Here is a 26,898-nt window from a genome sequence, read left to right on the forward strand (position 1 = left end):
TCTTGATTGGCTGCAGGTGTTCTAATCAGCCTTTCTGCCTTAATTGTTTCCAGAAAGTTCCTGTTTGCTCTGGAACCTTCCCTGTTACCTTACCCAGGGGGAAGGGACCTACTTAACCTGGGGCTAATATATCTGCCTTCTATCTCTCCTGTATGGGAGGAGCTCCCTACGGTCAGTGTGGGCGACCGAGACCTGCTAGGCTTACCTCTCACTCTGGCCGAGTTCTCGGAAGCCCTTCGTCGCATGCCCACCAATAAATCTCCTGGCATGGACGGGCTGACGTGGAGTTCTACCGCGTGTTCTGAGACGTCCTCGGCCCAGACCTAGTCACCATCTGGGCCGAGTCTTTGCAGAGCGGGGTCCTCCGTCTTTCGTGCAGGCGAGCCATGCTCACCTTATTGCCAAAGAAGGGGGACCTCCGTGATTTACGAAATTGGCGTCCCATCTCGCTCCTCAGCACAGACTACAAAATCGTGGCAAAAGCAATCTCGCTGTGGCTAGGGTCCATGCTGGCGGACGTGGTCCACCCAGACCAGACCTACATTGTCCCGGGCCGCAGCATCTTCGACAACCTATATCTGGTCTGGGACCTTTTGGAACTCGGGTGTAGGGATGGTCTGTCGTTTGCCCTCCTATCCTTGGATCAGGAGAAGGCATTTGACAGTATGGATCACGGGTATCTCCTGAGCACTCTGCAAGTGTTTGGCTTCGGACCCCAGTTTGTGGGTTTTCTCCGGGTGCTGTATGCCTCCGCAAAGTGTCTGGTCAGGCTCAACTGGACCCTGACCGAACTGGTCAGCTTCGGGCGAGGAGTAAGCCGGGGTGCCCCCTCTCGAGCCAGCTGTACACTCTGGCGATCGAGCCCTTCCTCTGTCTCCTCCGAAGGAGGTTGAGAGGATTGGTGTTGCGGGAGCCGGAGCTACAGCTGGTCCTGTCGGCGTATGCGGATGACATGCTTCTTGTGGTCCAGGACCCGGGTGACTTGGTGCAGGTGGAGGCTTGCCAGGCCATCTATTTGGCAGCATCCTCCGCATGTGTAAACTGGGTCAAGAGCTCTGGCTTGGTGGTAGGGAACTGGTGGCAGGCGAGCTCCCTCCCACCCGTGCTTCAGGCCATCCAGTGGAGCACGGGTCTGCTGCTCTATCTCGGTGTTTACCTTTCTGCCACGCATCCCTCTCCGCCGGAAAACTGGCAGAATTTAGAGGGCGGGTGATAGAGTGGCTTCGGAAATGGATAGGACTACTCCAGTGCCTCTCCCTTCGAGGGAGAGCGCTGGTGCTTAATCAACTAGTCCTGTCCATGCTCTGGTACTGGCTCAACACCCTGGTCCCGGCCACGAGTTTCCTGGCAACCTCTGGACATTGATTCTGGAGTTCTTTTGGTCAGGACTGCACTGGGTCCCTGCAGGGGTTCTCCATCTACCCCTGGAGGAGGGAGGGCAGGGCCTGAAGTGTCTGCTCACTCAGGTCCATGTCTTCCGCCTCCAAGCCCTGCAGAGGCTCCTTTATGGTTCAGGTAGTCCGGCGTGGAGCGTACTGGCGCACACCTTTCTGTGCCACTTCTGAGGGCTCCGATACGACCGGCAGCTCCTTTATCTCCATCCGAGAGGTCTTCCGCGAGATCTCTCTGGGCTGCTGGTCTTCTATCAGGACCTCCTCCGGACCTAGAAACTGTTTTCAATGACCAGGTCCATGGCAGCCACCGAGGGGGCAGATCTCCTCGCGGAGCCCCTGCTACACAACCCCCAGCTCCGCATGCAGGTGGCGGAGTCCCGCTTGGTGCGCCAGAGGTTGATCCTGGCAGAGGTCACAAGAGTCGGAGACCTCCTGGACTATGACCGGGGAGACTGGCTGGATCCCCTGATGCTTGTTCAGCGCATGGGGCTCTCCAGACCTCGTACTCCCCGGCGTGTACTTCAGGAGGTGAAAGCCGCTTTGCCGCCCGCTGCTCGGGTTTATCTCGACTGGGTCCTACACGAGGGCGTGCCCGCCCACCCTCTACCCTAGGCCCGCCGGACCTTTTAATTGGACCCCTGCCCCGTGGACCCAACCGATCCCCTCAGCCCTTTACCGTGAGCCGGCTGCACGAGATGCAGCCGGTCAGCTTCCAAACTGCACCAAGGAAACATCTATACACGCTCGTGCTCCACACCCTTCACGCTCTCACCCTCATATCCCGCCCTGATACAAAATGAAGGGACCTCCTGCCACCTTTGGAGGGTGAGGAGCCCCAGTGGGCAAGCCTATATTCCACCTTAGTCCCGAGGCCTGCCGGGGATATCAGTTGGTGGCTCCTTCACGGAGCCGTGAGCATGGGTGTGTTATTGGCACGGTTCACCTCTATCCCAAACACCTGCCCCTTTTGCGGCATGAGGGAAACCCTGGCACACACATATCTGGAGTGTGCCAGGCTGCAGCCCCTATTCTGGCTCCTCACCAATATTTTATTACTTTTTTGGTTGCACTTTTCCCCTCACCTTCTTATTTATGCACTCCCTATCCATGGCCCCACAAAGTCACGGGATCTCCTGGTCAACCTCCTCCTGGCCCTAGCTAAAATGGCCATCTATAAAACCAGAGTGAGGAGGTTGGCCGATGGAGTCTCCTGTGACTGTGGGGCCTATTTCCGATCCTCGGTCCATTCACGTATCCGGGCAGAGTTCCTCTGGGCGGCGTCCTCTGACTCCCTGGATGCCTTTGAGGTGCAGTGGGTGCTGTCCGGGGTTCTCTGCTTGGTGTCCCCATCCAGTTCCCTTGGTTTGACACTTTGACTGCACTCCTGTCCCTGTTATTTCATTAGTTGTCCCCCAGATTTATTTGGTATCTAGATCCTGTGGATCCCCCTTTTAGGCTGGGGGGGATCCTTTAGCAGTGGATGGGCCTCGCCCTCCCACTTCCCGGATCCCAATAGGATCACTCTCCTGTAGCCATCTGGCATGACCCTGTCACAGTAATTTGTGAAAAAGAGAATTTGATATAGTTTTCAGGCAGTACATGGTATAGATTATGGCAAAAAATATATAGTGACTATACAGTTAGTTGTGTTGAGATTTTCAGACGTAATGGATTACATCCCTTTGTTATGAATGGAAAATAATCTATATCAGCATCAAATGTAAATTATGTACTCTTACAGGAGAGATTTTCAGCTAAGGCTAGGAATAAATCTGTATACCAGTTTAGGAGTTAGAAGCAGTAAAAGTAACTCCATTTTGAAATTTAGACCTATTGTCTAACCTTCTTTTTGTCTCCTTCTAGCTAAAATAGGATTGAAGTAACACTTCAAACTTTAATTATGTAGAACTCAAGACTAATCTCTGATTTAGGCTGTTTATATAAATAATAAATAAAGTGATTATTGGTCTTCATAACTGCTTTAATTTACACCATTGGAAGCGAAGGGTAAACACCAACTGATGTTTGCTAAAATATGATTGCAGCACAACCTTGGCTCATTCTCCAAACCTGTTGCTCACCCTGCTTCACCAGCCCCTGTTCCATGCATGGCCTTAGCAAGCTATGCACCCTTACTCCCTGTATGTGTCTCTTGACAAGTGATACTGCAGAATCCCAAGGTTTTTTTCCAAGTTTTTTGAGCCGGGAATTTATCTGGTGAACCTTTTGGTAGATCTGTAGGATGGGGGACCCTTTACCTCTAGGTTACCAGTTTGAACCTGCCCTGCTTAGCAGGGCTTAAATGCTATTCCCTATCTCATAGTAATTTGGTAGCTCTTATGTGAGATGAGGCTGAATCTTAGTTCTAGTTCTCATGTCACAAGCTCACTATTGTGCTTGGCCATAGATCAGAAGCTCTTCAGGGCAAGGATTGTCTCTTACCATGTTGTTTTGTTCCCTGCCTAGTACAAAGGGGGTTCAGTCTTAGTTGGGCTCCCTAGCAAGGGTTCATACAGTGAGAGACAAAATCTCCTTATTCACTATGAATTTGCAAGAACTGGCAGAACTGTCATTGTCTCACACACACACTGAAGGTGGGCCAAAGGAGTTAAATGAACAATTAGAAGAGACAACCAAAGTTTTGATTTCATCTTTTTAAAAAAAGAACCCATGACTTTTTTGGCTCATATTTTCTTTAACTTTGGAGGAGAGCAGATTTGATATTGGAAGAGAATGTGGCATTGTGGCATTCATAATCAGCATGTGGATTTGTATGGTTGTGAAGATAGGGAGCTTGGAGGTGATGTCAAGGTTAATGCTTCTGTAACTAGTAATTTCCCAGATTTTTCATGATTGTTTTGGTAGGATACGTTCATGATCAATCTTAAATTTAAGTTAAAATTGTTTTTGTGTGGACCATGTTCTAAATTCTCTAAATCATATTTATAGAAATACCCTTTTCCTCCACAGGACCGGGCTCAAAATCTTAATGAGCGAAGAACAAGTACAACCACCCTCACAGTTGATGTGCTTGATGGGGATGATCTTGGACCAATGTTTCTCCCTTGTGTCTTAGTGAATAACACTCGGGACTGTATGCCACTCACCTACCAAGCCAGCTTACCAGAGTTCACTGATCCTGTAAGTACTCAATGAACACTCTTTCTTGGGTTCTTAATTTCTCCCTCACTCTTTCCTAAACAAATATTATGTTTTTCTATAGACAAAATGGGATCTATCATACTTTTTTTTTTTAGTTATTGTGTTCCTAATTAGAATAAGTGCTTCCATTTGCAGGCATGAAATACACTTCGAGGACTGAGTGAGGGTCTGGTGGGGTGAGCCACCTCAACACTCAACTTGAAGTTTGCAGATGGAATTGAGAGACAGGGACAAGCTGAGGTCACTAGGAACAAAGAGGGGACAGGAACAGAGGGACAGGTTTGGTGGGACAGGGACAGAAGAGGGCAAGTTGGGGGGGAACAGGAGCAGAAAGGTCTTAAAGCACTAGAGTATGCTGTCCTCCAGAATCTGGAATAGAATCAAATATTCCTGACATAAAAAATTCTTCTACTGCCTGGCAAAGAGCTGTGAAACCACTGACAAAGTGTGTGTCTCATTCCACTCTCAGGCCTGATCTATATAGAGGATAGCAGCCCACTTCTAGTACCTGTTGATCTGTTAACTCAAGTGGTAGAGGCATGTGCTTTGGATCTAAAGATTCCAACTCAGGGTTATGATTTTAGGTATAGGTGTATGATGGTCTGGAGGGAGCACCTATATGATTTAACATCTAGTCTCCATGCCTATACTTTGTTTGGCCTCATTGTGGAGAAGGCCAAGAGGCTGTTCATTAGCTGTAATGTCTATACACTGGTGACTAGGACTGAGTCTGCTAATTCATGTCACAACTGAATAGCTGTTAATATAAGTAATAAATTGTTGTCACTGTTGACTTGTGTCAGATTTTATCCAGTCTCCTACAGATATTTGACTTCATATCCCATTACTAGGAGCACTATTTATGGAAGAAAGGACATTTCAGATATCCTCTATTTGGGTTTTTTTTCTGTAACTTATGTTATATCAAACAGTCAAAGCTTTTCTTTCGTTGAAAAAAACCAAAATCTTCTTTGTGAAAATAGCCTTTGAAGGTACAATGAAGTTGATTAAAGCTATTACTGTTATCACAATCCATTTATATAGTGTTGATTGTCCTAGTCCCTGCATTGTAAGTATAGAATCTAAGGCCCCAGTCCTTCATGCATTTATGCATATAGCTTCACTGACAGAAGAAGTATTGACTTCAATGGGACTACTCACACAACTTATTCCCATGCGTAAATATTTGCAGGATCAGGAGGACCTAAATTAATGAGGTGAACTTCAAACTTTGCTGGAAATAACATTCTCAAACATAGCAACCTAAGAAACAAGTGGGGGCCAGGGACTTATACTGGATCAGATTCACGCCTTTGTAAATATAGTGATTTCATTGGAATTGCATCTGGGATCAGTGTGGCTTATCAGCTTTCAGAAGTACTTCTCTTTGCTTTGCTCATATGGACTCTATACTCAAACCAGGATTTTTGACACTTCTGGCAAAACTGCAGGATTTCATATCCAGTAAGTTATCCCTGCTATTCACAGTTGGCTAAATAGGACATGATGATTCTAACAGTATAAAAGCAAAACTTTTCCTCCACTAAACCTTCAAAATCCTAAACTAATTCTTTTATCTTTTCAACTTTTATCTGACACTTCTTAATCTTCTGGGAGAGTTGGAAATTCTTTGCTAGTTGCCACTGTGGTTTTCATTGACTTCAGAGGCCACTCCCAAGCTATGGGAAAGCTTGAAGCCTTTTTTGCAGTGCAGACCGAGTTAGAAGCAAGTTAACAGTCTACTAAAATAATTAAATAGCAGAACTAGGTTATGGGAAAAAATGCACTTCAAAAAGACCATATCTATTACACAAGTTAAAAGATTTATAAAAAGCACAGTATGGTTTAACTTCTTCCTTCCAGATCAAAATAAAACTAGCTGTTCATAGAAGAAGCTAAGAGAAGATCTATAATAGATAACCTGCAACACCACTGTTGTTAAGGAGAATTCTTAGATTATAAAAGGATTAATTGGTTCCTCCACAAACAATTTCAGTAAAGAAGCTAAGGAGTGAATGGACCATAGAAACTGAAATACCTTTTCACATCACTTTGTCAACAGTTGAGGAACATAAGCAGGGTGTTAGAGAAATTTGTTCTCCCATCCAGCCAAGCATAAGTATGTAAGGAATCCTAATGGCTTCAATAGGACCACTCATTTACTTAAAGTTAAGCGTCTGTTTAAATGTTTTGTTGGAAAAGGGCCATGCATTGTTCTCACACATACTTAAGGCCCATCATTTTCAGTATTTACTGATTTTTCCCGAAAAATTCCTAGGTCTTGAAAAAACCAGTATTCATGGTTTTACGAATTATCACCCAAATGTTGTCTCTTTGGGGACCGGGTGCCCCCTTGCAGAGTCCCAACCAGACTTCAATGTGGTCTTCAGGGAGCAGAAAGCTGCACTTCATGAGTACTGTTTCTCCTGCTGGTCAGAGCCCCCTCCTGGGCAGGGGAAGTGGACAGGTCTGCCCTGAAGGGCTGGTGTCAGGAGGGGGCTTTGTCTGGCAAAAGGGCTGGCAGTCATGGGATGAAGCCTTCTGCTCTCCTCAACCCCAGCCCTTCAATGCAGCCCAGGTCCTGACACCAACCCTTCAGTGTGGCCCCATCCGTGCAGCCCCAGGGCACAGAGCCCCATCCACTTCCCCTGCTGACTAGAACCTGCACAGGGGGAGCAGCCAGGGCTGTGCTGAACAGTTGGGATCAGGAGGGGGCCTATCTGGTGGGTGACCAGTACTCACTGCATGCAACCTTCCACTCCCCTCCTGATCCTGTCCCTTCCGCATGGCCTCGTCCATGTCCTACACACAATATATGTGCAATATATGTCCTGTTTTTATTTCAGCATTGTTGCCGGGGGGCTGGGGCTGGGGGTGGGGTGTTACTTTTTTTTACAATGAATAATACAGGAAATAATAATGAATCCCAAACAATGAAGTTTTAAGCTTAAATTATGTAGATACAGCTACTTGGATGAAGATGTTTCATTTAAAAGATAAAATACTTCACTGAATTTACCCTAAAATAAAGCATTTATAAGCACAGTATTAAATGTGGTTGTAATAATATTTTTTTTCAGTCTTCTAAGATTAATTATCTTTAGCTGGCTTCTGTCAAATCTTTCTCTGATGTAAAATGTAGATTATTTTTCTAATGTAATTATTTTCTTTGCGGCTCTAGAGTAGCTTGTTACATTGGCAACATGGAAGGAATCCACATAGTGTGTACTTTATTTACTGTCTATGGCTGGAATGATAGAAGAGGCAGGCACAATTAATGGGCTGCTTTGTTACCAGAGAACTGATTTATTTATACCCCAAACAATGTTAGGGTTTATATTATGCCTTTTAGGATTGATTCATGCCAGTATTATTAACCATGTTAAAACTGCTGCAAGCTGTAGTTAGGGCTATATAATTAGTATGTATACACCTGTAGAGATATGTTTTAGGTCATTGCTCCTTGGAGGAGATGAATACCAACTGCCCCAAAACTGCCAATCTCTCAAGCAGACCAACAAAGGGTATCAGAGACCTTCCTCCGCCCATATTTGCTTGTTGTGAGTAAAATTAAATGTTGATAATAGCAATACTGACCTTTCAGTCTGTAAGGTACTGCTGTTAACCACTCAGTTTTGGCAGTATTTAGGACTCAAGGTGAAACAAATTCTTGAACAACTGGTAACGGATTGTCATTTCTGCAGCACCACCACCAATGTTTTACCTCAGTAAATAATTATAACTAACTCTTTAACACTATCATCTGAGTTTAAGGTAGTGTGAAAATCATTATTAATGACATCAAGCTGCTGTGATGTTGTGTGACAACTCTGTAAAAAGGCCAGAGCATTAGATGCTTTGGCAGCAAACTCATAGCTGAAAACAAAACAAAACAAAAAACTATGGGCTTGATCCAATGACCAGAAGTCCTTCCATTGACTTCAGGGGGCTTTGATTGGGGTCCTAAAGGGGAGAGCAACCTTTAAAAAAGCAAAGCAACGATAAAAATCATACAAGTGTGACACTTAACCCAGGAAACAGAACATTCTAAGCCAGTGGTTCTCAAACTTTTTTTTTCATGGACCACTTGAAAATTGGTGAGGATCTCGGTGGACCACTTAATGATCTTTCCAAATGTTGTTTGTACCGTTAGCTAACTATTGTAAAACGCTTTGGATAAAAGAGCTATATTAAATAAACCTTAATAATAATTAACATTTTTTGTTCTACAAATAAAAGCACACAACTCGTATTTTAATATCAGTAGTCTTACCTTTCTAATGCGATGGATGTGCCCTCTCTCCCCTGCTGTAGCAGCCCCGAGCTGGGGCTGGGAAGGAGAGGGGTCTCTCCCTGGCAGGTTCAGCCCTGGAGCTGGGGAAAGTCGCCTCTTTCTCTGGCTGCTACAGCCCTGCATATCCCAAATTCCCCCCACCCCCTCTTCTCATGCCACTGCCCCCTCCCACCTACCCCCTATTCTTCCCAAGGCCACCACCTCACCTTACATGTGTGTCTTCTCCAGGGTCCAGGCAACTAATTAGTGGAGCCACGCCTGCACGGCTCCAGTAATAAGGTGGGTGGCCCTTCATTCTCTCATGTGCGGCCACCCAGGCGCACACCTTAGAGGGAACTATCCATGGACCACCTGAATGGAGCTTGCGGACAACTAGTGGTCTGCAGACTACTCTGTTCTAAGCTAATCAATAGTAGAGCGAGGAACAAATTCTGTTCTCCATTTCATGTATGCAAAGCCTTTATTTTCATGTGAAAGCAGAATTGGGCCCAATTTTTTTAACCAGATAAAAAGAGTCCATAAAATTATACATGAATGACACAGTAAAGATTTTATTAGGACTGTGGATACATTTTTTTTGGCTACATATAAATCCAAATAACTGTATTAGTGCCTAAAGAAAATTGGAGTCCTTAAAGAGCTCATGGAATGGGACCAGAAAAGGCAGTCAGTTCTTTCCTCCCTTAACTCTCAAAGGTCCCAAATACCTTAACCTAGAAGAAGATTTCAAATGGATTCATGGGTTCATTGACACCCACAGATATCTTGAAACTAAGAATGAAAAACCTGAATGATGCTGTGATCCCATACATCAGGTTTCAACACCCAGAATAGGGAGCTGGGCTCAGTCCTGTGAGATAGGAGTCACAGCTGTGGAATAAGTGCAACTCAAGTTCGCTTTCCAGTGCCCCCCTTCCTCATCCTGGGGCTTTGCATTCTTATCATGTCAGGATTAGGGGTGCAGTGTTGTGGTGGAGGCTACTACTGAGGGTTGTCAATTCCACCCTTGACTACAACTCAAAATCATGTCAAAGAAGTATTTAGTATAGTGTACCCATTGAATCGGGAGGCTATTTGTGCCCCAGCCTTAGACTCAGAATAGCATTCCTCATTCCCCTAAATCTAGTCTCTAGTTTTGCTGTATTTGGTCCCTTGACAACCTCGAATACTCCATTCTGTCCAAGCTTATACTGCGAAAACTGAAGGACGACTTTGAGAACTTCCGGAAAGAAAAGCTCCTCAAAACAGCTGAATCAAACAAGAGCCTCAGGACATGCAAGCGGGAATTGATGCAGTATAGACTGAGCATAACAGCATTGAAGAACAAGGATGGAGAGACAGTAATCGACAGAGCAGGGATGGAGGAGGTCTGCAAAGACTTCTATACAGAACTGTTTAAATCTAGAATCAACATCCCTCTCCCAACACTCCAAGAGTCAGAAGAATGCATCTCCCCAATAATAGTCAGCAAAGTCCGAAGCACACTACACCAGATGAAGAAGGGAAAAGCTCCAGGCAAAGATGGAATAACATCAGAAATGATTTCTGCAGGAGGCGAAAAACTTTGGAAGGCCCTGGCTTTAAGATTTAGTTGATATCTTGAAGAAGGTAAAATACCATCAAGCTGGAAGGAGTCGAATACCATCTTGCTGCACAAGAAGGGTGATTGAGAAAATCTTAAGAACTACTGCCTTATATGCCTGCTCTCTCACATTTACAAGCTCTTTAGAAAGGTGATAATGAACTGACTCTCGCAGAGTCTGGATGAACAAGAGCTGAGAGAACAGGCAGGATTTGGAAGAAATTTCAGCATGATAGACTATATATTTACCCTTAGCCAGCTCCTAGAAAGAGTGAGGGAATACAAACTCCTGCTGTGCATTGCTTTCATCGACTATGAAAAGGCCTTTGATAGCATCAAGTTTAATGCAATATTAAAGGCGCTCGCAGAACAGGGCATTAACACACAGTACATCAGTTTGTTGAAGGAAGCGAATACAACAGACATTACTCTCCTTGAAACTCCCCTCTGCATCCCAATCAAGAAAGGTGTAAAGCAAGGAGATACGATTTCTCCAAAACTATTCACCACCTGCCTTGAAATGGTTCTGAACAAGATCAACTGGAGGAGTGGTGTCAACATAAACGGAGAACGATTATCCGATCTCAGATTTGCAGATGTCATCATACTAATTGCCAAAAGCACCAACCAACTGCAAAGCATGCTACGAAGACTCGAAAAGAAAAGCAGTCAGGTTGGCCTGAAAATGAACCACTGCAAAACGAAATACATGCGTTCAGATATCTTACGAAAAGCCCGAATAATGGTAACAGGAGAAGAAATCGAAGAACTGGAACAGTACATGTATTTGGGCCAAGAAGTTAATATGGGCCAAGACCTGAACGGAGAACTCTCGCGAAGGATTCAGGCAGGATGGTGTGCATTTAATTCCATCAAGGACATCCTCAAAGGAAAAATCGACAAGACCACACATACAAATATCTTCAATTCAACAGTGCTGCCAGCCATGCTATATGGCAGTGAAACGTGGGCACTGACAAAGAGAGAAGAACAGTTGCTGTCGGTAGCTGAAAGGACAATGGAATGAGCTATGTTGGGAATTTCCCTTCTGGATCACATCCCAAATGAAATGATCAGATAATGCAGTGGTGTGAAAAATATTGTCATGGAAAGCAGACATAACAAGATGTGATGGGCAGGCCACACAGCATGGCTCACAGGCAATAGTTGGACCTCAATCATTGCTGAGTGGTACCTGCGAGAACAGAAAAGACCACCTGGTCGGCCTCCAAGAAGATGGGAAGATGACATTGTTAAACGTTTCGGACGAACGTGGAGAAGAAAGGTAAGAATGCGAGAAGAATGGCAGACATGTTGTGATCGTCGCAGTCTTAATGACAGCTGAAGACCGATAGATCCAGGTGGTCCCTTGTACTTTATCTGGCCAGATTGTTATATTTCTCCAGAATAAAACTATAACGGTTTTTATTTCATCTTGAGTAGAAATCTTCTTTATTTGTAATCATTACTTTAGCTCTGTATAGTCTTATTATTACACATGATCTGTCATTTCTAAATCCTGCTAAATTCTTGGCCTCAATGCTAACGTGTGGCAATGAGTTCCACAGGTCAATGATGTATTGTCTGAAAAGTATTTACTGTGGATGAATGATATATTCTAGATCCAGATTAACCAAGTTCACTAAAGGATCTAATTGCTTTCCACAGATTCCAAATTGTCACTTTTGCATCCTCTCCTGGAATGATTACAGTCTTGCTATGAATTGAGTTTGAGTTCCTAGAGAAAACTATGTGATTCATGCTGGGTATATTTTATTTTTATTGTTTCTTTATCTGATCAGGTTTGAGTAAAGTAAAATATGTTTCAAGATTGTTGAGGAATAATTCAGCAGGTGAACAATCAGTAACAGTATATGAAGTTCATTAGACCTTGAATAAAAAGTTTACAACGCAAGATTATAAAGTTAATCTCATATTCTCCTAAATAGCATTTTTTGTAAGGTCCTGTACTTGTATTACTGTAGTTGCCCTAGAGATGGAATGGTAAATAAGTAATAGAGAATGTTTAATCTGGTTCAGTAAATTGCTGGAATTCTTTTGAATAAAATTCTTTCACTATCAAGTTCCCTTTTCTTCAAGGTGTTCATCTGTCCATATAAAATATTAACACTCCATGGTGCCCTTATTGAATTTTTTTTGCCCATTCAAATTAGGACTCCCAACTTTGTTTGACTGTAAGGCACTAGAAGGGGTTATTGCTTCTGAATGCACCACCATGGTAATGTCGATTATTTCCCCAGATATAGAGGTTCTTTTGTTCTGTACCTTTATATTAACTATTGTACATTCTGTTCATTATCTTTGTGTCTGTGTCACAAAGTGGGATGGGCTTTAAAGAAGGTGGGTTTAGCTGCACCTATGGTTAATTAGCTATATCCCAGATGATGGGTCTGAGGCCAGATATATCTGCAGGCCATCTGGTCCTTAGATAAAAGGCCAACAAGCAGTTTCTGGTGAAAGGTAGGCTCCTTTAGAAGGAAGGGGCTGAGGAAAGGATCTGGCTTATCTGTCTGATTTAGATTGATTTTTTTTTAAATAAAACTCTGCAGAACAGGGACAGAAATCAGGTTCGTTTTGTGAGTACTATCTGATAATCTGGCCAATGAGTTGGATTACCAGTTTACAGTTTATCTCCAGAAATAGCTTCTCAACAAGACATTCATACAATGCAATCCAGAGCTTGAAGCATAGAAATATTATCACTTGGAGTTTGCTAAGTAAACATATTTGTTGTATTTTTGTATCCTTAACTACAATATAAATTAAGGGTTCCAAGTTTCCTTGGCCACAAAGTTGGTCAGGCATTAATAGTGTACTTTTATACTTACGGCAAGGCAGAGATTTTCCAAGTCAGTTTTTTCAGAGAAAAGATAGGTTATCACTACTTATGTAGCAAGAGAAAAACTCATGCTTACCACATGAAGTTCAGCAGATAAAACCATCAAGATTAGCATGTTCTGCCGATTTACCATATTTTGAAACTACATGACAAATAAGATTAATACCAATCATTGAATTCTCAATGCATTTCAGTGAAGGTATGGCTGATTTGGAACTTAGAATACCATCAGTGATTTATGTGAATTTTGTTTGAGAGATATTTGTAGAATGTTCACATTTGAGACCCTTTTTCCATTTTTGTGTATTTTTATTCATTGCTTGTTTAAGTTCCAAGGACAAAGGCAATGGTTTCTCTTTGCCATCTTCATGTAGTGTTATAGCTCAACGTCATATGGGGAGGCACTTCAGCAATATGGACTAAATTATGATTTGATACACCAGTGAATATCTAATGTATCACATGATCACTTTTTTCATTCATTAAAAGAGTTTTTCCAGAGCTGGTCCATTTCTAGTAAGTAATGTATTTTAAAGTTTTCTAAAAATTAACCAACTAATATAACAAATCTAAAATTGGTTAGAGTTCAGAAATATTTTTCAGTTCTGGTTCCTAGATTTATGACTGCAATATATTTTTAGAATTTAGGTGCAATCCTTTATCATCTATGGCATGCGCTCAATTCTAGGCTGACTTGGGTTTTGGTGATGGGCCCACACAAGCCTGATTGATTACAGGGAGGGAGGGGGGAAATCAGGAGGCCTACACTAGTCTAAGGGATTGATGGAGATGGAACTCATGCAAGCTTAAGTCATTGACAGGGGACAGTGTTGGGGCATACAAATCTAATTGAAGGGAAAGGTGGATGGGCACATGCAGGCCTGATTGTCAGTCGAGGTATGTTTGGACCTATGCAAACTTGACTTTAGTAGTAGATGGGCCCACACAAACCTGAGTGATGATGGATGCTGGGTACATGTAAAACCTTCTCCATCGTGAGCTACACTTTTCCATCAGCTTTTGTTCTACAACAGAAAAGTGGGTCTACATAGCTGTTGATAGATAAAATATTCTCCATTTGCTGCAATTCTGTCCCCAACAGGTCTGCTTACCACCTCTAAATCTCAATAAACCATTATAAAATACACAGAAAATGAATATGCAAAATACTTTGGGAGAAATTAGGTTTGATACAAACAACATACCTAAACAGAATCAAGGAAAAGAGTTCAGCCATCTAACAGTACATATCCTTTCCTCCATCCATAGGCATACACCTTATTCCTCTTCAACTGCTTGGGTTGAAGTATGGGTAATCCACCTTAGGTGCACATACATTCCATGCACCTTTGATGAGAGATTTTGCCAGTGGGTTTTGTATGATCTGCACATGCATCCTAACTATCCTTATTCCCTGTACCAAGTTTATGTAAGGCAGTTTGGGACCTGCTGCCACTCATTTCCTTCTAACCAGCCTCAGGCCTGATATGTAGTTCTGCGGTGTTTGCATAGTTTACATACCTTTACATACATTTTGATAGTTTTAGCTAGTTTTAGAGTAGTTTTAGCATTCATGTTTAATAACAGTTTCTTTGTAGTGTAAATAGTTGAACTGAGGGATTTCAGGCCTTACTTTCAATTGTTCCTCTTATTTTGACCTCTTCCCCCCTGCATTTCTTCCCTTGGATGGGGGATGTTTTGGGGATGACATGTTTTTTCTTTATTTGAACTTTGGGGGAATGGCTGAATCCCCTGAGAGTCTTGTGCCATTTTAAAGGAGGTTAGCCCTGTGCGCAATGATAACTCCAGTTTATTTTGTTTAGGGGAAGCCCATATTCCTTCACATTGTAGCATTTGCAGTCTTTATAAACAGAATACTAAAAATGATCACAGAAACAAATGTGAGGATTTCTCTCATGGAGTCGTTAATAAGACCTTTGTCAGATCTAGGCTCTTCTGACCCAACCTGTATATGCAGAGTCAAGTACTCAGGGTGCCCCACTGAAGTCAGAACCCTCCAAGACTTCATCATCTGGTGGGTCTCGGGGCAACCTTTGGAGACTGGGACAAGGACTACTTCCTGGCATGAGAGCCCTATATGAAGTTGAGAAAGAAGTTGAGAAACAAAAGTGGCCAAAATCTTGAAATCTCAGATCCGGGCCCAAGTGCAGTGTTGTTGGTACCATCCTGGGTACACAGTGCAGGATGGTACTGGTGTCGAAGACTGGTTCAAGTGCTGTGATAGGGACTAAAGCTGTTTTGAATAGCAAGTCAACTTCTTCAAGGCATACAGTACTGGTTGCAGCCAAGACCATAAGGATAACAGTCCTGATCTTGATGACTACCCTACAGCATTCGCTAGCCATTAGGCACTGAACTCTTGCTCGGTAGCAACTAGATGTTAGGTACTGATCTGTTCAGACTTGACCCTGCTGCAGGGAATGTTTATGCTCCATAAGGACCTTATGGCTACTGAAGAATCAGAATCTCCCTTGTTGGCAGGTGAAGTGCAGATATCCCAAGTACCAATTGTATCAGATGATTGCCCCATACAACTTCATCTTCTATAGCACCTCCATTTGCATTTGAGTAATGTTCTTAATCAGACTCTCAGTCCAGCAAGCAGGGCTCTCCAACCTATTCCCCAAGAGCCCCTTCTTCAGGATCCAGATCTGAAGTGGGGTCAGTAACATTTAAACAGGGCAGAGAGTCATAATATCTGCCTATGTTCTAGAATGAACCACTTTGGGTATCCCCATCTTTTCAATATGACCTACACAATGTCCATACTGGAACCAATGGGATTTATATAGGGAGCAATATTTGAGTTTCTAGTCATCCAGAGAGAGTGGATTAGAGGAAACAACCTGCTCCTCCATAGAACATTTCATATCTGTCCTTGCAATATATTTAGAGACATCCGAAGATCAGGATCATCAGGAGGATAAAGATATTGTACCTCAAATAAATAAATCACCATCTTCCCCTGATGAGGCGGTAATGTCCTCTCTCTTCCCATGCAGATGCTTTTAAACAATTTCAGGAAGAAATGAAAAGGGTGGCTGAAACTTTGCAGATACCGGAAGAAGCCCTTCATAAATTCTACACTCTTGTTTCAGGTTGCATAGTCCCACCTATTAATGACACTTTACTAGAGCTAGCCAAATTTGTTAGGCAAACTTTTGCCACAGCAACACCTACCTGTAAAAAGGGCTGATAGAAAGTACTATGTGCTGTCTAAAGCTTCTGAGTATATTTACTCTTACCCCATTTCTAATTCTTTGGTGGTCAATGCAGCCAATGAAAGGAATAGACCACATCACTGAAAATCAGGATCCCATGGCAAAAATCAGAAGCATTTCTGCCTCTTTGGGTGCAAGTTATAGAAAGTGGCTTGAAAATGCCAAGCAGAACACCAGGATGGAGGAAACACAAACCTCTTCTTCATTAGCTACTACACTAAACACAGAGGAATAGGTTTCAGAGTAGTAGCCGTGTTAGTCTGTATTCGCAAAAAGAAAAGGAGTACTTGTGGCACCTTAGAGACTAACAAATTTATTAGAGCATAAGCTTTCGTGAGCTACAGCTCACTTCATCGGATGCATTTGATGAAGTGAGCTGTAGCTCACGAAAGCTTATGCTCTAATAAATTTGTTAGTCTCTAAGGTGCCACAAGTACTCCTTTTCTTTTCACAGAGGAATAGACATCCTTATAAATCTTAATGCAGTAGTTAGGGAAACTTAGCAACCATGCCCCGGGTGAAATGCCCATATTCCTTAAAGTAGACTTTTTGGAGGAATCAACTTTCTTTTAAGAGTTTTAAGTAGGGCTTCTGGTTTTAGGTTTTAACTGATAAACACTGATTAAAACACTGATACCAAAAAAAAGGGGGGGGAATGAGAATAGTGTTTATCCAATAAACAGCAGAAAAAACTCCAGAAATGTTTACTGGTATGTAAGCTCTTGTCTGCATACAGCAGTAGTGCAAACTACAGGGGTGTGATTTCTAAGGCGCACTATCATGTTGTGCGTTAATTGGTCCATGTAGATTGTGCTGGTGTGCCCTAAAAGTTTTCTAGTACTCTTTAAAACAGTACTTTTTTAACTTTGCATGTAACTTTGGCAGTACTTTGCCAAACTAGGCAACATTACAAAGAGGTTATTTATTACAGTATATACAAAGAGTTCCCGGACAACCCCAATTTTTGGACATCTACATAAAACTCAAAAATTGCTAAAAATACCCCCCCAGATAAATTATTCCCCCAAAAGAGAAGCCTTACGTATGAGGTATCTGTATTGATGTCCTATGTTTAGTACAGGACAACTGTACCAAGAGTCTTTGGGGGTATATGGATTGTTTGTATACACTGGGAAATGGGGCTGGCGTTGTTCTAAGGGTGCTGATCAACTGTTTTTTCCCATCCTGCCATCAAATATCTTTATAGATTTATGTGGTCCAGTGCATATACTTAATAGAATCAATAAATATAGTAAAATAGATGAACCTTATTCCCTTGAAGATGCAGAGAGGGGCAATACCAGACCCAAATATATTGTAGCCATGCTTCAGCCCTCTTGAAAATTGTAAAGGTAAGATTTGTAGGCAGTTCTGTGATCTGGAGGGATGTAGGAAAAGTTGGAGCTGAAGTGCAAATGGTTCCCTTTAGAGGAAAGTATTCTATATTACCTGAACCTTAAGTAAAAAAAATATTTCTACAATCTCCAAACCAACTGCTAACTCCTGTAAATGGAACCCTGTGAAAACCACCTATCTGTAGCCATATGGGTTTAAACTATAAGGATAATTCATAGGGACAATGTCCATGTCAAATCTAGTCAGTTTTTAAAATATATATTTCATAGAATCATAGAATATCAGGGTTGGAAGGGACCTCAGGAGGTCATCTAGTCCAACTCCCTGTTCAAAGCAGGACCAAATCCCAACTAAGTCATCACAGCCAGGTTTTGTCAAGCCTGATCTTAAAAACTTCTAAGGAAAGAGATTCCACCACCTCCCTAGGTAATGCATTCCAGTGTTTCACCACCCTCCTAGTGAAAAAATTTTTCCTAATATCCAACCTAAACCTCCCCCACTGCAACTTGAGACCATTACTCCTTGTTCTGTGATCTGCTACCACTGAGAACAGTCTAGATCCATCCTCTTTGGAACCCCCTTTCAGGTAGTTGAAAGCTGCTATCAAATGCCCCCTCATTCTTCTCTTCCGCAGACTAAACAATCCCAGTTCCCTCAGCCTCTCCTCATAAGTCATGTGTTCCAGTCCCCTAATCATTTTTGTTGCCCTCCGCTGGACTCTTTCCAATTTTTCCACATCCTTCTTGTAATGTGGGGCTCAAAACTGGACACAGTACTCCAGATGAGGCCTCACCAATGTCAAATAGAGGAGAATGATCATGTCCCTTCATCTGCTGCCAATGCCTCTACTTATACATCCCAAAATGCCATTGGCCTTCTTGGCAATAAGGGCACACTGTTGACTCATATCCAGCTTCTCATCCACTGTAACCCCTAGGTCCTTTTCTGCAGAACTGCTGCCTAGCCATTCTGTCCCTAGTCTGTAGCGGTGCATGGGATTCTTCCGTCCTAAGTGCAGGACTCTGCACTTGTCCTTATTGAACCTCATCAGATTTCTTTTGGCCCAATCCTCTAATTTGTCTAGGTCCCTCTGTATCCTATCCGTACCCTCCAGCGTATGTACCTCTCCTCCCAATTTAGTGTCATCTGCAAACATGCTGAGGGTGCAATCCACACCATCCTCCAGATCATTTATGAAGATGTTGAACAAAACCGGCCCCGGGACCGACCCTTGGGGCACTCCACTTGATACCCGCTGCCAACTAGACATGGAGCCATTTATCACTACCCGTTGAGTCCGACAATCTAGCCACCTTTCTATCCACCTTATAGTCCATTCATCCAGCCCATACTTCTTTAATTTGCTGGCAAGAATACTGTGGGAGACAGTGTCAAAAGCTTTGCTAAAGTCAAGGAACAACACGTCCACTGCTTTCCCCTCATCGACAGAGCCAGTTATCTCATCATAGAAGGCAATTAGATTAGTCAGACATGACTTGCCCTTGGTGAATCCATGCTGACTGTTCCTGATCACTTTCCTCTCCTCTAAGTGCTTCTGAATTGATTCCTTGAAGACCTACTCCATGATTTTTCCAGGGACTGAGGTGAGGCTGACTGATCTCTAGGTCCCAGGATTCTCCATCTTCCCTTTTTAAAAGATGGGCACTACATTAGCCTTTTTCCAGTCGTCCGGGACTTCCCCCCATTGCCATGAGTTTTCAAAGATAATGGCCAATGGCTCTGCAATCACATCCGCCAACTCCTTTAGCACTCGTGGATGCAGCGCATCCGGCCCAATGGACTTGTGTTCGTCCAGGTTTTCTAAATCGTCCCGAACCACTTCTTTCTCCACAGAGGTCTAGTCACCTCCTCCCCATTCTGTGCTGCCCAGTGCAGCAGTCTGGGAGCTGACCTTGTTCGTGAAGACAGAGGCCAAAAAAGCATTGAGTACATTAGCTTTTTCCACATCCTCTGTCACTAGGTTGCCTCCCTCATTCAGTAAGTGGCCCACACTTTCCTTGACTTTCTTCTTGTTGCTAACATACCTGAAGTAACCCTTCTTGTTACTCTTAACATCTCTTGCTAGCTGCAACTCCAGGTGTGATTTGGCCTTCCTGATTTCACTCCTGCATGCCCGAGCAATATTTTTATACTCTTCACTGGTCATTTGTCCAATCTTCCATTTCTTGTAAGCTTCTTTTTTGTGTTTAAGATCAGCAAGGATTTCACTGTTAGGCCAAGCTGGTCGCCTGCCATATTTACTATTCTTTCTACACGTCAGGATGCTTTGTCCCTATAACCTCAATAAGGATTCTTTAAAATACAGCAAACTCTCCTGAACTCCTTTCCCCCTCACATTATTCTCCCAGGGGATCCTGCCCATCAGTTCCCTGAGGGAGTAAAAGTCTGCTTTTCTGAAGTCCAGGGTCTGTATTCTGCTGCTCTCCTTTCTTCCCTGTGACAGGATCCTGACCTGGACCATCTAATGGTCACTGCCTCCCAGGTTCTCATCCACTTTTGCTTCCCCTACTAATTCTTCCTGGTTTGTGAGCAGCAGGTCAAGAAGAGCTCTGCCCCTAGTTGGTTCCACCAGCACTTGCACCAGGAAATTGTCCCCTACACTTTCCAAAAACTTCCTGGATTGTCTGTGCACCTCTGTATTGCTCTCCCAGCAGATATCAGGCTGATTGAAGTCTCCCATGAGAACCAGGGCCTGCGATCTAGTAACTTCTGTGAGTTGCCGGAAGAAAGCCTCGTCCACCTCATCCCCCTGGTCCAGTGGTCTATAGCAGACTCCCACCACGATATCACCCTTGTTGCTCACACTTCTAAACTTAATCCAGAGACTCTCAGGTTTTTCTGCAGTTTCATACTTGAGCTCTGAGCAGTCATACTGCTCCCTTACATACAATGCAACTCCCCCACCTTTTCTGCCCTGCCTGTCCTTCCTGGACAGTTTATATCCATCCATGACAGTTCTCCAGTCATGTGAGTTATCCCACCAAGTCTCTGTTATTCCAATCACATCATAATTCCTTGACTGTGCCAGGACTTCTAGTTCTCCCTGTTTGTTTCCCAGGCTTCTTGCATTGTGTATAGGCACTTGAAATAACTCGCTGATCATCCCTCTTTCTCAGTATTTCAGAGTAGTTCTGGCTACTATGCCTGTTTCAGTGTTTGTTGTTTTTAAATCAAATTTTCCTGTTTTATTCAATATTTTTCTCCTTTTACTGTATGAAACAAAAACAGATGGAAACTGCCTACATAGGGGGAAAAGTAAAAATTATTACAGCATTATATATATATATATATATATATATATAATACACAAAGTAACCCAAGTGAAGAATAAAGATTTTTTTTCAGTTATAATAGGCTTAGATGCTACTTTTAATAATAGAAAGTTAAAAATATCAGATGTGTGATTTTTTTTTTAGGTTACATGTCCCTCTGAAAATATTAGTGTATATTTATTATTAAAAAGGAAATGAATAGTGACCATGACTAAGATATACAACACTTTGATGGGCAAAGAAAAGGTGGATGCCACAAAACTGTTCCAGAGGATAAAAGATTCTAAAACAAGAGGGTGTAAATTGAAACTACAGAAGAAACATGTACTAAGTACATGGAATCTACCTAGAAGTTATATGTGGCATAAAATACCAAAGATTACAATAAAAATAAATTCTACACTCTGAACATATTCAAAGAAGGGTTAAGAATTAAACCTCTAAGAAGATAAAGCATTACATGGTGTAAACTTTTGAATGAAAACTTGGACAATGGAATAATCTCACAAGGAAGTAATTACAACAGAATAAATGAAAGTGTGCTTAGAAGAAAAAAAGTCCATTGTAGCTGTTTAGCTATTTTACATTTAATTGTGTTTTTAAAAGTAGCATAAATATCGTAAAAAGCCAGGTACTTACAAAAACCATGTTCTGGACTTCAGTAACAGCTTTTAATGGCTATAAATGTTATATTATATTGATACAAGTCAATTAATTGGTATTAGATGAATATCCTATAGATAATCACAAACTGAGCAATTTTTCACATCAGTGATTCTTATATTAGAAACAGTTGCTCCAAATAACCACCAAGTTGGGGTTCAATGTCCTTTTAAACATCACATTGATCTCAGTTTTTAATTGATGAAATTGCAGACTTTAATTACTGCTGTCACTTTTCTGTTCCTTGTAATCCATTTTATTAAAGATCATTTGTAATCCCTTCTTATGGTTTTATTGTTTGGCATTTCATTACTTTATATCTGTGTATGCCCTTTCTCTCCTGAGGTCTCAAACATCATATTCCTCTACACACAAAGTAAGACCAAAGCCTTGCAGTTTTTAACCATTTTTTCCAATTGCTATGGCAACTCAGTGATGGATGCAGTGAGATATATAATATAGTCTGCTTTAGTGTGCTGCAACTGCTGAACTTTTTGTTTTTATCAGGTTCTTTGTAAAGATAGACTTTTGTAAGATTTTGTTTTCCAATTTCACACTGAGGCTTTTGTTCATTTTATCATTGCAGGAGACATCAAGAATATGTGTAAGTTCTCAAAAGCCTTGGATCCCTGTGTGTTCTTGGATAGAACACAGCAAGGCGCATGAGGTTTAGTTTTCCACCCTGAAAACTAGTAAATTTGAAGCCCTTTGTGTGAACATGCTTATATTACTCACTATTGTCCAGGGTAAATAGGAGCAGTGCCTTGGTGGAGATTAGGTGTGCCTGAGGAGGCATGGATTTAAACAATCCTCATTAAGCTAAGGCTGTATTTATCTACCATACATCTTCACAATTACTGGGCAGAAATAACTTGGTATCCACACAGCAACACACCCATTTTTTACTCTTCTCTTTTGACCATTTGCTAATATGTACATTACAGACTTAGGACTGGATCTTTAATGGCATAAAGTTAAGTGTTTTTAAAATCTGGTGAAAATTTTGTAATACATTGTACCAACTAACATGTCTTTCCTCCAAGCTCTCAAAACATGTTAAGCATCACAGCATATATGTAAATATATTATTTTTTAAAAGCTTGAGTTTCCTTAGACACACACACAGGTCCAGTGCCTGATTTTTTTAAAGATGTTTAGAGCCTGAATCGCCCATTTACTTTGACTAGAGTGCCAGTTGACATCTCCAAGATATACAGAGTAAAAGATTGTCAGAGTTTGCAATAAGAAAAGGAGTACTTGTGGCACCTTAGAGACTAACAAATTTTAGAGACTAACACGGCTGCTACTCTGAAACCTGTCATTATGCAAGGCATTGAATTTAGCCGTATAGAGTGTAAAAATTTGTTAGTCTCTAAGGTGCCACAAGTACTCCTTTTGTTTTTGCGAATACAGACTAACACGGCTGCTACTCTGAAACAGAGTTTGGAATAGAACCCAAGAGTCTTGATGACCACTTCATTGGTCTGACCACTTAATACTTCTTCTATACTAACCATATTAATGTGTCTTATTGGTTATTATATTGTTATTCTGGAATATATTAATAGTGGCCATCAGTCACACACCTGGCAAAAGCTGATGGATATACTAAGCACCATTGATTCAAGCTAAATGAGGTAGTAATGTAATGACCCTTTGTGAGGTGATAGCTGAATAATGGAAGCTAACACCTAAGGTCAGAATGGCAAGGCTTCAGCAAAAGCTAATGAATTTCCTTTGAAATTAATTGCAAACGCAGCAGCTGGAGCATTAATTGGTTGCAGAGGTGAGTGAATGAGAGAGAGAGGAACCAGAAAGAAAAGAGAGAGGCAGCAGAAAAGGGGAGATGTGATGGTGTGTGGCCCTGGGAAGATCAAGAGAGAGAGACAGCTTCTGTGAGCAGAGAACTTGCTGAAAAGACAGAAGTGAAGTTCTGAAAAAGAAAACTTCCTGTTGCTGCTGTTTGTTTTATTTCTACTGTGTTCAGGAAAACAGGACTTTAAAACGCAAAACAAAACAAAAAGCTGAATTGCACCAAAGAAATACTTGACTTCTATCATCAGTTTTGCCTCCTAATGGAAACAACACAGCACAGCCCTGAATATTGGTTTACCAGTCAGGTCAAAGGACAGCAACACAAAAAGAAAAGAATTTCAGCCAGTCATAGTCCAGAAAAATTGAAGGTGATCCCAAATCAGTGGCTCTCAAGCAAATTACTTACAAATTATATATGAGACTTTAAAACTGGTAATGTTTCATGAATAAATAAATAAACCATTAATTTCAGAAGCAATTCTATCTAAACTTTGTGCCTTTTCACTTTGACTTGTTCTTTGCTTATCAAATTGATTAACAGGAAAAGGAAGATTGTTGGTGCAGGGAATCCTCCCTTTAGATGCCTGGTTGCTGTGTCTTGCTCACCTGATTGGAGTCATACTGATTATCTGCACTGGCCCCATATTTAGAGCACAACTGGGGCTTTAGCCACAAAGTAAAGAATAGGGTGTGGTTTAAGTTTTGACGTACAGAAAACAGTGAAGGCTTTTGGCACTAGGAAATGATTGCATTTTTTCCCCTTCCTTCTTATGCTTTTGAAAAGGTGGGTGGTGACCTGGAATTTGGGTGGCTTGAATTCCTTACATGTTTATTCCATTATTCATCAATAGCAACCAGATTCCTCCCTGTATTCCACCTCGGTGTCTACTACAGCCAACAATGGGTAACCACATTAGCTGGATATTTCTGTTAAAATGATTGGTAATGATTAAGGCTGCGAGTCTGTCATGGAGGTCACGGAAGTCACAGATTTTGTGACTTTCCGTGACCTCTGTGACTTCCGCAGCAGCAGCAGTTTGGGTGTGTGGGAGGGGACTCAGGGCTAGGGGCAGAGGTTTGGGGGGTGTTTACCTAGCGTGGGAACCTCCCTGTAGCTCCTAGGCGGTGAAGGGGCAGGGGGTCCTCCATATTGTTGGCGCCTACAGGCCCTGCCTCCGCAGCTCCCATTGGCTGTGGTTCCTGGCCAGTGGGAGCTGCGGCAGCCCGCACTTGTGGCGAGAGCAGTGGAGGAACCCCTGCCTGGCCCCTCTGCCACCTAGAAGCTGCAGGGACAGAGCCAGTAGGAAGCCCCTGCCATTCCCTAATACCAGTGGGGATCCTGGCCATGCATTGTGGCCCAGCCCCCCTCTCCCTCAGCACCAGTGGGGGTCCTGGGTCACTGACCCAGGATCCCCGTCCCCACAGAGTTCCCCCACAGCCCCACCCAAGTTTTAGTCATGGCAGGTATTTTTAGTAAAAGTCATGGACAAGTCACGGGCTCGTAAATTTTTGTTTATGGCCCATGACCTTTCCATGACTTTTTTACTAAAAATACCCATGACTATAACGTAGCCTTAGTAATGATAGTTCACAGTTGTGAGAATTAAATTGGCAGCATTAGATTTCCATATTAAAACCTCATTGAGAAGAATGAGGTAGTCACACTTCTAACAACTATTATTACAGAGTTTGCAAATTCATGATGATAGCATAAATGGTTTTAAGTTAATGAACATTTTTAAAAAATGAAAGCTTTTATTCTGATGAACAATTCTGCAGCTGAGAATGAATTCTGTAGCAAATTTCACAGCTATAGAACCACAAACAACATAATGTTCTGTTCACCACAACCTGATATGCTCTTCTTTTGTTTTTCATGTCTAACATGCCCTAGTAACCTTTTTAAAGGTACTTCAAATATATTTTGAAACAGAGCTTGGTGTTTCCTTTAAAGTCAGTTTGTTGGTATGAAAGAACCTCCACTATAGTTTTCATTTTAGTACAGTTCCCATATTGTCCATACTTCTGGCTGAGAATGAATTCTGTAGCAAATTTCACAGCTATAGAACCACAAACAACATAATGTTCTGTTCACCACAACCTGATATGCTCTTCTTTTGTTTTTCATGTCTAACATGCCCTAGTAACCTTTTTAAAGGTACTTCAAATATATTTTGAAACAGAGCTTGGTGTTTCCTTTAAAGTCAGTTTGTTGGTATGAAAGAACCTCCACTATAGTTTTCATTTTAGTACAGTTCCCATATTGTCCATACTTCTGGCTGAAACCTTTATAGAACTTTTTCTTAAGAATTCTGCTGTTTCGGTAATATACATTATCTGTGTCCAAGCAAAGAGCATGGGAGAGATTTCTGTTCACTACCTGAAGGTTTTTAGTTGTGTAACTGAAAAACATGATTTAGAAAACCTCATAGTTCTTAATGTTAATTAGATTAGAATCACTTATGCAAGGCAACATGCTGTCAAATATTAAATTATAATACAAATGGAATCGCTGCATACTTAGTAGCCAGCAATCAGTGGGTAGGCAGCACATTGTCAGTTATAAACTACTTCAGCCATGCTATATGAAATAACAAGAGAAATGCATTAACAGTGGAATTGTCCTTAATCTTCTTTGATTGTTTATTTACAGTAATTCAAAAATGAACACTTCTGTCTCCTACTGGAGGCCTTTAAACAGTCCCATTGCCACTGGCTCAAAAACAAGCAATTTGGCTTATTTTTAAAGGGGATGGCAATGTTATAGAATTTTAGGTGGGATCTGAGGCCATCAGATTGGAAAAGGGATAAATTGAGATTGACTAATATGTGTACCTGTCAAGGAAATACATGTATTTTTACTATTATTTAAAACAACAATTTATTTGTTATATCTAAATAATTTGCTATTTAGCTAGCCAACAGATAACAATTTTGCTAATTAATTATAAACAGAGATGCCTGACAAACTGATACTAATTCTTAGATTGCTTTGGAAACTGGAAAGTTATTCAGAATTATGAGACTATCCTCTCTCTCGGACAAATCATTCCCTTGTAATCTTGTAGATAAAAACAAAACAAAAACCAAGTTTGTTTTGTATTTATTGATGGTGTGACCCTTGCATATCAGCAGGACAGAGCATCACAGAGTAATGTTAAATACAACGTGAAGGGGAGTCTTAAAGCTTCAACAGTTTTATAGCAGAATTGCTAGATAGTAGACGTTATAACTTAA

At 41.9% G+C, this 26,898-nt stretch overlaps 1 protein-coding gene across 4 annotated transcripts in view; it reads left to right on the forward strand.

Annotated features, from left to right (window-relative positions):
- The window catches only part of PCDH15 (protocadherin related 15), an 811,839-nt gene that overhangs the window by 340,063 nt on the left and 444,878 nt on the right, over window positions 1-26,898 (forward strand). For all 4 annotated transcript variants that reach the window (XM_043518631.1, XM_043518633.1, XM_038411063.2 and 1 more), the window contains one exon: window positions 4,365-4,535. In XM_043518631.1, the coding sequence (XP_043374566.1) occupies window positions 4,365-4,535 (171 nt within the window). The remainder of the gene's footprint in view (window positions 1-4,364; window positions 4,536-26,898) is intronic.

Source organism: Dermochelys coriacea, chromosome 7, assembly GCF_009764565.3.
Source record: "Dermochelys coriacea isolate rDerCor1 chromosome 7, rDerCor1.pri.v4, whole genome shotgun sequence".
In the NCBI taxonomy this organism is placed as follows: domain Eukaryota; kingdom Metazoa; phylum Chordata; order Testudines; family Dermochelyidae; genus Dermochelys; species Dermochelys coriacea.